The 15,231-nt window shown below is 42.3% G+C and overlaps 1 protein-coding gene across 1 annotated transcript; it reads left to right on the plus strand.

The window, feature by feature from the left end:
• Positions 1-4,430: 4,430 nt before the first annotated feature.
• Positions 4,431-13,517, plus strand: Cpox (coproporphyrinogen oxidase). Its single transcript, XM_031364167.1, has 7 exons — positions 4,431-5,107; positions 7,033-7,176; positions 7,457-7,567; positions 8,456-8,597; positions 9,357-9,575; positions 12,077-12,181; positions 12,838-13,517. Exons 1-7 carry the CDS (start codon positions 4,585-4,587, stop codon positions 12,923-12,925), a joined length of 1,332 nt encoding a protein of 443 aa, XP_031220027.1. The 5' UTR covers positions 4,431-4,584; the 3' UTR covers positions 12,926-13,517.
• Positions 13,518-15,231: the final 1,714 nt, after the last annotated feature.

Here is a 15,231-nt window from a genome sequence, read left to right on the forward strand (position 1 = left end):
AACATTCTACGTCTCAACATCACTAGCACTTTAGATTACTAAGTAATTTATTACCACTTATATGTGATGTGTTGGCAAAAGCATTAATGACTCCAGAAGGACTCAACACTTCCCATTTATTATTAAGAATAGCAAACTGGCCTCTGCTTAGGGGTCATTTTTATAGTCTAGCAGCACCATGCAAAGAAAGGTTTGCAGGAGGGATAGTTCATTTGAAGATCTGAGCTTCTGACTCTGTATTGGGAAAGCCAGTAGCTTCTTTGTTTCTGAAGCTCTTGTCTTAAAGGCAGTTGGAGACTTCCTAGATCTAGCACTTCCCTTGATTTGGCACTTGTATTCTCTGTTGATCAGAGATACATAAATAATTCACTGATTCACTCTGTTCTATGAGGCCTTCTCCACTGCTTCAGTGACACTACACCAGAGGCCCTCAGGCTGGTTTCCTCTGACCTTGATATGATTCATTGCTCTTGTTGAACACCTTGTTTTAAGTAGGCTTCTGTGTGAGTCTGCTCACCCATCCTTAGCCCTCAGCCTGTGGAGGCCCACATCCCCATATATACAGCAACTCATCTGCAGCAAAAAGCCTTTCAAATGTGGATTTCCCTCTCTGCTTTTACCTAACACTCTTTACTTCTAAGAAGCAGGTTCCAAGAATGGGATAGAAAGATGACTCTAGGTAGATGCGGAAAACAAAGAGAACTGATCCTTGACGTCCAAATTTAAAACAATGTCAGTATGGCTTGAGACAGAACTTGAATGCGTGCTTTCTAAGAATGACCCATCCCTGCATATGAGATGAATGTGTGGGGGCAGATTTGCTTTCCTTGAGTCAGGATCTTTTGTTGTTGACATGAAGGAAGTGAAGGGAGGTGCACATAAGCAATGTTGAATTTCTCCTTGTTGTATGAGGAGGGCTCCTCTACAGGTACCCAAGACTCATTATCCCTGACTGCTTTTATGGGCTGGCTGAAGAGATGGCTCAGGGGTTAAGAGCACTGACTCCTCTTCCAGAGGTCCTGAGTTCAATTCCCAGCAACCATCTGCAATGGGATCTGATGCCCTCTTCTAGTGTGTGTCTGAAATCAGCTACAGTGGATTTATATAAATAAAATAAATAAAATTTTAAAGAAGGCACACATGCTCATGTGCCACTACCTTGTTCCCAAGTTCTTCCCAAGTGACTCAGCCTACCCACTGGCCCCTAGCAGAAGAATGGTTGGGGGAGAGCCTTTAATATTGATGGGTTCAGGTGGCCACAAGGCCCTAAACCCCTGTGAATGTAACACCTTCAGAACTTTGGCTAACTAAGAAGTACTTATATTACTAGCCAAATGTATTAAATACTTGCCTCCTGCCCTTCCCCCATCCATAGACTGCTGCTCTGTGGTTGCTAGTTCTGAATCACCCATTTTCATTTTTAAAGATTTATCTATTTATTTCATGTATGTGGGTATACTGTTGCTGTCTTCAGACACACCAGAAGGTGGCACTGGATGCCCATTACAGATGGTTGTGAGCTACCATGTGGTTGCTGGGAATTGAACTCAGGACCTCTGGAAGAGCAGTCAGTGCTCTTAATGGCTGAGCCATCTCTCCAGCCAGTCCATAAGAGCAGTCAGGGATAATGAGTCAACAAGCATCTTTACTATTGTCTTCTAATTTTTTCTTCTTCTAGAGACGACATGGTACACTTTCACTACCCCCTCCCCAAGCCCAAACACTAATTATATTACCATATCCTTACATTATCCCTCTCCCAACGTGGGCAACTGAACCATCTGGACAGCATCTATATCTGAAAAACCTAAGGAACAAATTCATTCCTTAAATTATTTGCACTTTCAGCATGACCTGGTGTATGCACTAAAGATGCTCTCAGAACTCAAGCTCTGCTGAGCTACCTGCTGTCCAAGGCATTCTATGAGACATTCAGAGTCTCAGTCACAGAATCGTTGTGATCAAATCACATCCAGATTACTGTAGAAAAAAAGAAGCTAAGGACAAAAGATAAAACCGAAGGGGCAGGAATTGTGAATCTGTCTCTCACATAAATTTTTCTTGGAATATTTGGAAAGTTTATTTACATATCTCTCTGAAAATCCAACTAAAATTACTTTAACTAAAGAAAGAGCAAGTCAAATCAACCACACTAAATTGCATTGCATATTTAGTATACAGGGTTGTAGTTGCCCAGACTAGTCTCAAACTTACAGTAATCCTCCTGTGTCAGCCTCACTTGTGCTGGGACAACAGGTATGTGTTATGCCTAACTATATCTTAATTTAAGTAAACTTATCATTTAATATTTTTTTAAAAAAATATGTAAGAAGATGACAATAAAAATGTAAGTCATAGGGCAAAATATTTAAATCTCAAAACCTTCACTTAATTCCTTTTCCAAAGCCACTAGAGTTCTAACAAGGCCATGTTTAGCAGCACCTTATTACTAATTAGTTCAAGTTTCTGTAGGGTCTGAAAGCAACAGACTGAGTCACTTTGATAAGATACATCTCATGTTTGGCTATCACAGAGAATTGGTAAAACAATATAATTTAGAATAAATACTTGGAAACTGTGTTTATGCATATGCATGTGCATGTGTGCGCACTTGTGAGTGCACATACCAGAGAAATAGTGTCCTCAAACTCTCTCAAAACCGGGAAAATGAATACACTAATATCAGGGCCTAAAATTAGTTATTTTTAACAGGGGAAAGATGGAATTTGCAAGGATTCAGAGAAGCATGTGGAGTTTGAAGACTGCCTAGTGAGCTAGCATACAGCTCGTCAGAATCTTCTGGCTTGTGGGGTCGCACAGAGAATAAAATCATATTGCACTATGGAGAGCTGAATTTAGATGCAGATGAGCACCCCTACTGCATAGCTTCTGTTTACAACTTAGCGACTTTTTATTTGTCCACACTAGCTTTCTGATGCATCAAATTGCCTATAGAGTGGACGTCTTACTTCTATGCCATATACCAACAAATATTAGGAGTAATTTAAGCTACCAGGAAGGTGATTTATTTTATTTTTATTTGTGTCGTTGGTTTTGTTTCTTTTGAGACAGGGTCTTACTATATAGCCCTGCCTGTCCTGAAAATCTCTAGGTAGACTAGGTTGGCCTCAAACTCACACAGGTCTACCTGACTCTGCATTCTGAGTGCTAGGATTAAATGTGTGTGCCACTATGTCCATCTAGGAAGATGGTGGGGGTTTTTTGTTTGTATGTTTTTTTTGTTTTTGTTTTTGTTTTTTATTCCATTAAGCACTGTATGTTGAAATTAAGTGGGGACAGAGGACAGGAGAGAGACATCCAAACAGGCTGGAATCCAATACACAATTTGTTCAGGCCAAGTACACAATTTGCTATTGTCTGGGCAAGTCTCCAAAATTTCCTGGTTTATTTTTGCCTAGCTTCACATTAGCAGAATGGGTGCATAAAGGGAGAAGTTTCTTACAGAGAAAGTAGAGAGATTCCTTTTCATTAAAGAGCTTCATTTATCACTCGTACGCCCAGCCAGACCTATTTCTAGCATTTGAAGGAGGCAACTTTCCAAGAGATAATTCTTATCTTTCCTTCTCTTCCAAGTTGGCCTCCGGGCAGGGCACACTACAGCTAAAAGTTAAGGGTTTCTCTCCTCTGCAAGCTTCTCGGTGAAGTCACTTGCCTGCCACGCTCTTACCAGCCAGGCCTGAGCACGCCTGCTGTTCCAGGCAGTTTGTGGTTTCTTGTGCATGAGAGGCAGTGGAAAGAACAGACCGGTCAGAACCATAACCACTGAGCGAGCTTCTAGTACTGCTCTGGCCAGAATGGAAGTGTGTAAAAATAACCAGTGACCTAGATTATTATTTGTTAGTAAAAATTAAAATCATCAAGACAGTTAAAAGGCCAGTGAGCCCTTCTGATAATATAAAATAATGTTGACAATGACACCTGTGTCTACACAATAGATGGCTTGGGGGAAAATAACTATTAAATGTGTGAGCTTCTGTCCTCATATTTTCAACACGTAGGGCTATGGGAAACAATAGAGATCCAGGAAAGTAAACTGGAGTGTGAATATTTTCTCTGGATCTATTCTGGAGCCCACTACCCTGAGCTCTTTGGGTAAGCCAGCAGAGGGACTAAGGGGCTTCCTCCAGACCCACAGCCCAGACTAAAACAGGGGGTGTGTCTCTGGGTCGTATTTCTGCCCGTTTGTCCTCAGCCTTCTAGCCCCACTTTTGCTCACTGAGGGTGAGCAAGCAGGGCAACCGAAGGTGTACGTGACTAAAGTACCTATCTTATCTGTCCAAACACTTCCACAGTGTCCTCGCAGACGCCCGCCTGCTTGCAGTAGGACCCACCTCTATGGGCGGGGTGGAGTCTTATCTGTTTGTGCCTGGAGGTCGGGCGAGTGCAGGAGGAGATAGGACCGGACTACAGTTCCCAGCATCCTCCGCTCCCGCCGGCAACCTGCGGCCCACACCCGCAGCCGCTCTTCCAGGATCCAGGTTCTAGTACCGGAGAGTCTCGGTCTCAGAACCCCGAGAGCTCCCGTGGGTCTGCAGGACCGGCGCTGCTCAGTCCCGACAGGTGATGGCCTTGCGGCTGGGCAGGCTGGGCTCAGGCCCGTGGTGGCGAGCGGTGCGTGGCGACTATGCACAGCTGCGCGCCGCGTCCCGGCGCAGCGCGTCCGGCCGCGACTGCCCGCTGCCTGGCACGGCTGGTACCCAGCCTCGCCGCGGGCTGGGCTACGGCCCCTGGGCTGGAGGCGGATCCCGGCTGGGGACCGGGCTGGCCGCGGCGCTGGCGGGGTTGGCAGGGCTGGCAGCCGCCGCCTTCGGGCACGTGCAGCGGGCGGAGATGGTGCCCAAGAGCTCGGAGGCGCGGAGCCCCTCACCTGGACGGCGCGAGGAGGACGGGGACGAGCTGGCCTGCCGCTGCAGCACCTTCATGTCCTCGCCGGTGACCGAGCTGCAGGAGCTGCGGAGGAGGCCCGAGGACATGAAGACCAAGATGGAGCTGATGATTATGGAGATCCAGGCTCAGGTGTGTCGGGCGCTGGCACAGGTAGACGGCGTCGCCGACTTCTCTGTGGACCGGTGGGAGAGGAAAGAAGGTGAGGAGAGCCCTCCTGTTTCTTGGTTGGGCACCAGTTACAGTTTAAGCTTGGGACAGGTTAAAGTAAACAGTACACCCGGGAGGTGTGATCGGTTAGAAGGGACACCCTTAGAATGACTGACATTGAGAGAGCCTCTTGCAGATGTGGACCCAGAAGTGCCAACAACGTAGGACAGGCCATTTGAAAAATATTGACAGTTCACTAATTGCATTTTTCTATAGGTTTATTAAAGAATACCTGCAGGCAACAAACTGAAGCTTTCACGTTCAGTTTGTTACTGAACAAAATAACGCTCCCTTCCCCCAACACACATTTTTTATTTACCCATCAGGCTGCATTTGTCCCTTGTCCTATTAGAGACAGAAGAAACACTGATGGTTCATGTCTGCTAGACTCCCTATGTCAAGAATCTCTCCACTGTTTTAGAGGGGGTTGCATAAGAAATATTTGATTAGTGATCCAATTGTTTTTACTAAGTTGCATCCTCAAATTTCTTGGAGGATTCCTTAGAATCCCCATTCATGTTTTGGTCATGTATTGGTGACCATGCTGTAACATACAGAGTAGTCTTCCCCTGTTCTCCCCTCCCACCTGGATTTCAAATGTGAGGATTTCTGACTTTTTCCCAGCTGGAAATATAACAGTATATCATCAATACGTTTTGAATTATGATGCTGCCACATCTATGTTAAATGAGAGTCAGTCTGATTTTCATAGTTTTCATGGTAACGTTTTAAAGTAAAAGCCCCTGACTGACCCAGGACACAATCTCAAATACTAGATATCTAGCTTTGTAACCTCTGGAAGTTACTGCTTTCCGCCCGTTTCATAATTTATGAATATATACAGAGAATTCAGAGTGTCAGGAACATGGTCAGCACTTAAAAAAGAAATCATTTATTATTTATTTATTTATTTATTTATTATTTATTTATTTATTATTTATTGGTTTTTCCAAGACAGGGTTTCTCTGTGTAGCCCTGGCTGTCCTGGAACTCACTCTGTAGACCAGGCTGGCCTTGAACTCAGAAATCTGCCTGCCTCTGCCTCCCAAGTGCTGGGATCAAAGGCGTGCGCCACCACTGCCTGGCTCATTTATTCTTTCTGGTGGTATGATCTTGGATATGGTGCCCTGCTTCTTAGAAATAAAAGAACCCGCTGGGCGGTGGTGGCGCACGCCCAGAGGCAGGCGGATTTCTGAGTTCGAGGCCAGCCTGGTCTACAGAGTGAGTTCCAGGACAGCCAAGGCTACACAGAGAAACACCTGTCTCGAAAAATCAAAAAAAAAAAAAAGAAAGAAAGAAATGAAAGAACCCAAACATTAGTTTTTTAGAACAATGACTTTTTGGTGACCCTATTGTCTTAAAGAAAAAAAAAAACTGTAAATTCATGTGTGTGTGTGTGTGTTTATGTATATACATTTATAATTTCAATTAATTTAAGACTGAACCCCATAAGAGTTTGAATAGTTGTTTTTAAATTGCATATAAAAATTAAAGGTAATAGGGTAAAATTGAGAGTAAAAAATGTGAAGGAATATGGAGTTCTTGTATTCAGTAAAAGTAGAACACCATTCAGTGAACTCACTCCTGCCTGTAACATTAGCTTTCTGTTTTGTGAATAACAAGTGGATTCTGTCTGGTGATAGCTGAAGAACGAGTTCCTTGGAGTTATTAGGCAATAGCACAAGAACAAGGAAGAAACAGCCATTTTAGTGGTGTGTCTCTGCATCCAAGGTTTTCTTGGTACGAGCAGCGTCAGACACAAAGCTAAGCCAACCTTTTGCACATAGAGAATATATGCTATCATCGATGGTTTTGGAAGTAGGGGAGGAAGTAGGCACCTCGTGCCACCATGTTCATGGGAAGGTTGCCTCTCGTATGACGGCGCTCTGTCCTCTGGCTCTCTGTTTCCACGGACAGGAGGAGGTGGCATCACCTGTGTGCTTCAGGACGGGCGTGTGTTTGAAAAGGCTGGAGTCAGCATTTCTGTTGTCCATGGGAATCTTTCGGAGGAAGCAGCAAAACAAATGAGGGGCAGAGGAAAAAATCTGAAGATGAAAGATGGTAAGTCAGACAACTCTCCCTGCCGACTCTTCCCACCAGTTTTACTTAAAAATAGCTCTTTTTTTTTTCTGGAATGGCCATTGGATGTGTATGCCCAGTAAGCGTGTTTGCATGTGTGAATCATGAAAATTATAGGGGGTCAAAAAAAAAAAAAAAGAAAATTATAACTCAGAGACAAGTTACAAAGCAACTTTTGATAGTGGATTCACAAATCATGAGGGAGTAAATTGTGTCAAACCAGGTGGCCAGATGCATCTAACTCTGTTGTTTTACTTTCTAGGTAAATTGCCATTTACTGCTATGGGTGTAAGCTCTGTGATTCACCCTAAGAATCCTTATGCACCCACCATGCATTTCAACTACAGATACTTTGAAATAGAAGAAGCTGACGGTAAGCCTCTAAGAGTTGTTTGAAGTCTGTATTAAAAAAAAAAAAAAATCAAAAGGTACCCTATCAAAAAGAGAGAAAGCGCAAACATTTAGGATTTTTTCAGGAGTATCCCAGAGGCTTCGTCTTGGCAGGATGTACAGGACCCGAAACTCAGAATGGGACTCTATCTCCCATCCAGTGTTTCCTCCACATAGAATGATTTTTTGTGAACCCAAACTCCCCTCCACACACATACATAAAGTTTCTGTAAATATAAAGTTGTTATTTCCGAAATTGAGGACTTGCCACTGGGGCACGTACACCAATTTTATGTGTGTGTGTGTGTGTGTGTATGTGTGTCTCTGTATATATATTCTAATATATACAGTGCATGAGGACTTGAGGGATCTCGCTCCACAATCATTTAAAAAGCCAGGAGCTAGGGAGAATAGACAGGAGGATATCTGGAGCCAGGCAGTATAGCTAATTAGTAAGCTCCAGGTTTAGCGAGAGACCCTGACTCAAAGCCAATCTGATGGGAAAATGATTGAGGAAGGCATCTTACATTAACTCTTTGTCTCTACACCAATGCACATGCTATGTGATCCTGATGTTGAGCCAGCACGGAGATTCACAGCCAAGACCATCTGTCCAGACTATTAATACTTAAGGTCCTCTGAGCCATTTCCCTGCTGGCTTCTTCTTTCTCCCTGAGTTCCTATCTCCTTTCCTTTCTGCTTTTGCATCTCGACAGCCTCTGCTTTGCCGACTGTCGGAGCTATTTTCAGTTAGATATTCTTTGACTGCCACCTATTTCATGGTGTAAGTTGCTGAATCAAGCTTGCTAGTACAACCAGGGATGTACTCTAGTCTCAAGGCAATCTAGATTCAGCTGCCTTGCTTTCGTAGGCAAGACGCACTGGTGGTTTGGGGGTGGATGTGACCTCACACCGACATACTTGAACCAAGAGGATGCTGTCCATTTCCACCGTACTCTGAAGGAAGCTTGTGATCAGCACGGGCCAGACTTCTACCCCAAATTTAAAAAATGGTAAGCTATCGAGACTGTATTTTCTATGTCTGTTTTTCAAAAGACTTGCCTGTGGACCTCATTTATATAAACATCATCAAAAGAATACTTTCTAAGTTAAGGTCTATTCTACATGTTTAGCATTGGTAAATGGTGTCGTAGAAGCGCTGTTTTATTGGACAGTAGATGAAAGCAGCAGGAGTAGACTGATGGCTTCTTGTGCTGGTCACGAGGGTAACCTTTAGTACACATGAAGATGCTCTGTAAGCATTTCCTCTGACAGCCCTTTCCCTAGTTGTGCATGCTTCAGAGTCACTGTTTTTAGCGTATACTGAAAGAGATACTAAATCCTAAAGTTATTTACAACATCCTGCTGTTGCTGAATTAAGACTAAAACAGGTCATAAAAGCTCAGGCTTGTACCCTAGCTGGTGCTAGTACTAGGAGACCCTCGTTCTGTCTCCTGTAAAAGCAGCGGTGCCCCCAAAAGTCTCAGGAAGTCTGATTGCCAGCTAGACTCTTGCTTTATCTGCACAAGTTCTTAGTATTCCTTGTCTTTTAGCTTGACTTGTTTTGAATTGCTCGGTTGCTCTGCAGATGAGAGCATTGCAGAGGCAGGCGCTGTAGGAAGCCTGGCTAAAGTCCTAGCTTGGTAGTCATATAGAAAACAAAGATACTGCTGGGGTGGGTCGAGGAGAGTGCTTTGAACCCAAGGGACCATATCAGATTCCACGCATCTCTCATCTTTTAGTCCATGGTTTTCCTCTGCTACATGTTCTAGGTGTGACGACTACTTCTTTATAGCGCATCGCGGAGAGCGAAGGGGCATCGGTGGCATCTTTTTCGATGATCTCGACTCTCCATCCAAGGAGGAGGCTTTCCGCTTCGTGAAGACGTGTGCTGAGGCCGTGGTTCCGTCCTATGTTCCCATTGTGAAAAAGCACTGTGATGACTCATACACCCCCCGGGATAAGCTGTGGCAGCAGCTGAGGAGAGGGCGGTAAGTGACAGAAGGGCCAAAGGTCTGCAAGCTCACACACGTGGAGGGCCTCCAGGAACAGTGGCTGTTGTGCTGGTTTGGCCAAATACCTACTAATTAGTCATTAATCCACAGTGATTTTTTTTTCTTAAGTAGACGAACATTAAAAATCAACTTACTGACGTTGTATAACCAACGTCACAAGGTTTACTTAATTCATCCGTGCGTGTACTAGTGGTAGGCATTCACGTGGTAAGGACTTGTGGAATTTTTCTCTTCATTTCCCAGTGACAGTTTCTATCTTCTGCCAAGATAAGGGTGTCATTTAAGGTTTTTTTTTTTCCCCTTGCTTATAAATTCTGAGTCACGCTTTAAAATATTCATCTTAAATATTTTATGAAGAGCTATGATAATATAATCTTAGTGATCACCTTTACTTACTTTGGACCTCTTATGTATAACCCCTGTATGAGGCACTGTGCGTCTGATTTTCCCAGGAAGCCTGTGGTATATATTGTCACAGTATATTGGTATATATTATCATTTACTGATCATAAGGTGTCCTTACCAATACACCTTCACCCAAGACTACACAGCAGGTGTGATGACACACCAGATGTGAAAGTCCCCCTGTGTGTGCTTTTTACCCGTCCTTACCCCATCTGTGTTGAACCTGATGAGGTCATAGGTGGTGAGGTCATAGGTGGTGAGGTCATAGGTGGCGAGATAGGTTGTGTTCAGTCCCAGTGTTCTCGTGAGCTAGCTCCCCACACCCACTTTCCCAGCCCCCAACAGTCCTCTTCCCCATCTTAGTTGCATGTGTGCCATTAGTCACAGTCATAGCCTGAGTTCTTATAATTCCTGTTAACTTTCAGGCACCTGAGCCTTAAGGTGCTAAAGCTCTGCCTTGAAGAAGTCAACTTATGTAATCCACGTTTAAAGATAAAATACGTTTGTATTTACCTTTCTGAGTTTGTGTGTTCAAGATAACTGTGTGCCCTGTCAGGTCCCCATGTAACAACCTGATGAAGTGAGAATAGAGTCAGTTTCCTTTTAGAGAGTTTTTAAGCAATACAAGGCCCCCACCTCCCACCCCTACCAATTTGTCACCCATACGTTTCCCTTTCTGTTCCCCCCCCCCTTCTCTAGATTTATCTTGGGTTCCCTGAGGTTAGACATAACCTTGACTACAGAAATAGGCATAACAGACATGCTGAAAATGGCTCATAGTTCAGTAGGGATGGTATTGCTAATTAAAAGTTTCAGTATTGGACATATTCTGTCTGGAGAGCTAAAAGGTTTGTGACTCTTACGTAGGAGAAGCTTTTACTGCAGTATTACCAATGATAGTTTTTTTCTTTTTCACATTTGATGGCAGGCTATTCTGTGAGTTCTGCTGTGTGCATCATTGCCTGTCTCCTCTCTTGTCTTAGGGCATGTGTGAAGCATTAGGTTAATTCCTCGTGGCTTCGTATGCCACTAATCTTCAAAAGAGAAGTTCTCTGTCACTGTTATCTCTGGCTTGGAAGATAGCAGTAGACTCTGGGGCTTTAGAAAATCCCGGCATCATGGCATAAACCCTTTGTGGTCAGGGCTGGCTTCAGTTTCTTAGTGTATTCATAACTTGTCATCTGTGTCCCTTACAGATCTCTTCCCTCCCCTACCCTTAAAAATTCATTTTTATGAATCATTCTGAATTCTCTAGGACAGTAGAAAGTACAGCTTTAAATCTGAAGAGACTTTTGAATCCTATGATATTAACGTCAGAAACGGGTGTCTAGGCTAGACGGAGTTCCAATCTGGTTTCCTACGTTAGTAGAAAATTTGGACAATACACTGAGCCTAACTTTAGTTGATAGCAAGATATTTTCATAAAGAAGAAGAAAAAAGAGTAAAACTAAGCACTGAACCACAAGGCTGTAGCTTTCGGTGATGGCTGTAAAGAGAGGAGGGATGAGCGGTCGCATCTCTGAGGATGCTGTGAGCTGTTGCAGGGAAGGAGGCAGAACCCGGCCCTGTTGGTCACTGTTAAACCTATTGCTTATAGAATAATGGCAGTAGTAGCAGTAGCAGCAGTAGTCAGTTCCTTGCTTAGCAGTTCCTGGCACTTACCTATCGTTGAGTACTTCTAGCCTAGTCCTGCGAGCCACATTAAGAGGAAGCCTCGTGCTACAGTGAGGACCCAGGCTGTGTTACCCAGGAAAGAATGCTGTTACTTTCTTAATTGTGTGTGCCTAGTCCTGGTAAATGTTTGTACTGTTTACTCATAAGGAAAACATAACCCTTTTATTTTGTAGTTGCTCTGTGTTGGGCACAATCTGCATCCAATTGTTCAGGGTAGAATGCCCTTTTATTTATGCTTTCTAGAGGAGAGGGCTCGCGCTTGCTGGGCTGTGTAAGCTGTTTGCTGGCTCTAGTTGGTAGGGAACTATGGGGAGAAGCTCCATTCTTAGTTTTCCTTAGGGATTTCAGAAAGGTTTTGCTCAACACAGCCTTACCACTATCTGGTATCTTTCTGACAGGTATGTGGAGTTTAATCTGGTGTATGATCGGGGCACCAAGTTTGGCCTCTTTACTCCAGGGTCCAGGATTGAAAGCATCTTGATGTCTTTACCTCTAACAGCCCGGTAAGATTTATCATAGTAACTCTGTGTCATAGTAACTCTGTGTCATAGTAACTCTGTGTCATAGTAACTGTGCCATAGTAACTGTGTCATAGTAACTCTGTGTTAACTCTTGTCATAGTAACATCCTATGCCCCATAGAATCTGCATATGAGCCCTGACAGTGTTTCCTAATATTTCATTTATATTTTTCTGATTTTTATAAGACTGTTGTGGGAGAATAAGATGCAAATTGGGTTTTGTAAGAAGGGACAGGATGTACGTCATAGCTTTGTGTATGAAGACATGGAGAGAGAAAGTGGGAAGCTGAGGTTGATTTTCCTCACAGCCATCTTTCTAGAAAGATAGGTTTGTAAAACTTAAGCTAATATCTACCCAAGGTTCTATACTTTATGAAACCCTAGTTTATAATGAAAGTGAGTTTTGACTTTAGGATCTTAATATTAACCCAGATATACCTAAGATTTACTGAGAAATTTAACCTCTTAAGTAGCTGATTTTTTTTTTTTTTTAAATTAGTAGAGACCCCTAGTCACAGGGGGGTAGAGGTACCATGCATTCTTTTTACTCTTAGGGTTTTATTCTTCATTAGTTCTGTATGTCATTTATTGTTATTTTGTTTGTTTGTTTTTTTGTTTGTTTGTTTTGGACATGCATAGATGGGAGTACATGCATTCCCCTCCAGAGAATTCCAAAGAAGCTGAAATTCTGGAAGTGCTGCGCCATCCAAAGGACTGGGTGCACTGATGCAGCAGAGCCTTGCACTAGGGCCTGGTGGACACAGGTGGGGACTTCCTGCACTGTGGCCACTGTGTGGCAAGCAGTGTCTTCTGTGCCTTACTGTCCCTGCCTTCTCCACCCTGGGCACCCTATCTGTGGCAGGCGGTTTTGATCTTTTCCAGTGCCATGGGAGGAGGTGGCAGTGGTGGGTCAGGATGTAAAAATGTCAGATTCGTTGTCCGTGACGTCCATTTGTACTTTTAGAATCATTTTCTATGACCAGTCAATTTGACATTGGGTTTCCAGGCCTTAAGATAAGGGAATGTAAATACTATGATAGGCACCAGGAAATTCTTTATTTGTTGCTTGAAGTTTTAGTTTTTGCTATAAATTTATCAGTGGATAAATTTTATCTTCGTTAATTCAGTCAGGCTGCCCTTCTTGGGAGCTTTGGAGTGCAATCTGAAGCCACGCTGTGGTGGTGCTTGCCTTTAATCCCAGTATTCAGGAAGCAGAGGCTGGTAGATCTCTGTGAGTTTGAGGCTAGCCTGGTCTACACAGGGAGTTCTAGTACAGCCAGGGCTACACAGAGAAACCCTGTCTTGAAAAAAAAAAAACCAAAAACCAAAACCAAAAAAAAAAAAAAAGAGAGAGCGAGAGAAAGCAATTGAAGATACATGTTTTTCTTTGTTCTTGAAGTTTCTTTGACGTAATTTTAATTTTCATTTATCTTTCTCTATAGACCAGACTATTGTAAAAAAAATACTCATTTTAAAAAAAAAAGATAGCTATTTAAGAGCTCTGGAAATTTTGTTTAGTCAGTTCTTGCATTATATAATGATGACCTAGTTTACAACAGCAAATAGTATTGTTATTATTTAAATAAGTTATATCTTCAGTGGTAAGGTTTTTGTGAGATCATAATTAGCTAACATTAGGATTCTATGTATTTTTGAAAGCGAAAGCTTATATCCCTGGATTCTGATACTTAAAAGTTTTATATTTTAGAGATTTAGATATGGGAGATTAGACTAAGAGCAAATGAAACACATTTTTCCCTTTAAAGAGAATGGAGCTAGTCTAATGGGCATTTTATATTTTTTTTTTTTTAAAAATGGGCCAATAGAAATTGTCTTACTTTTCAAATTAAAGATTCTTCAACTTTTATCTTTTCCTTTAAAAGTCACAGCAGATTTCTTAATGTATGGTTTACTCGTCTAAGTAATAGTATGATTGCGCTGTTACTTTATTTATAATATATTGAATTTGTAAGGAACAATATATTATACATATTTAAATATTATCCTGCAATATGTTGGATGTGATTGTGTGATTGTGTTTGGCTCCTTTAGGGTGAAAAAATCTACAAATTCTTCAACATGTCTTACATAGATTCAGCTAATAAATTTTATTATAAAATAAGACAAGTAAGTATTTGTATTTTTTATTGTGATAACTTAGTAATTCAAATATTTCTCAGTACAGTAGTAGTTCTTTATTACTAGATATTTTACCCAAGAGAGATATCCATTTTTTCATTTCATTTTTTTAGCAATTTTAGTAAAAAATAGTTAAAATTAAAAACAACTCAAGTGCAAATTAGCAGGTAAATGAATAAACAGTTTGTGACGTATGCAGACATTAAAATTCAGCAACAAAAAGGAATACTGACTGAGAAATGCCAGTGTGCGAGGCATCAGGAGCGCCATAGCAACAGGAAGATGCCAGACAGAAAAGTACCTGCTGTCAAATGTCCCCTGTTATGACTTCACCAGGAAAGCCGTCAGTGGCTGCCATGGGTGGCGGGTGGGGAACTCAGGTGTTATCTGTGCAGTGGCTGAGGCGACAGAGGTTATTAGACTCTATACAGTTATCAAATTCCCTCGAACTCAGCATTATAACATCAGAGAGGTTTCTTATATCTGTGGGTAATATTTCAGTAAAGAAAGGCATAAGAACAGATATTCGCCTACACCTGTCTGGTTACATTTTAACAACTAAAAATGTCAAGCTGAGCATATGGTTTAATGGCAGAGTCTGTCTAGCATGCATGAAGTCCTGAATTTTATTCCTAAAACTGGGGGGGAAATCACAAAAATCCCTGGCAGATTTAGTTGTATTTAAGGCTTGTAGGTGATAAGACACAGACACAGGAGAAGTTTAATAAAATCCTACCTGTCTGTTTTAAATTCTTCAGTATCCATTGTGAAGCCATGTCTGGAAGACCAGGAAAGAACATTTTTTTTTAAATTTGCTTATACACACACACACACACACACACACACTGTCTCTGTCACACCCAATAGAAGAGGGCATCAGATCCCATTACAGAT

Source organism: Mastomys coucha, unplaced genomic scaffold (genome assembly GCF_008632895.1).
Source record: "Mastomys coucha isolate ucsf_1 unplaced genomic scaffold, UCSF_Mcou_1 pScaffold12, whole genome shotgun sequence".
Taxonomy (NCBI): domain Eukaryota; kingdom Metazoa; phylum Chordata; class Mammalia; order Rodentia; family Muridae; genus Mastomys; species Mastomys coucha.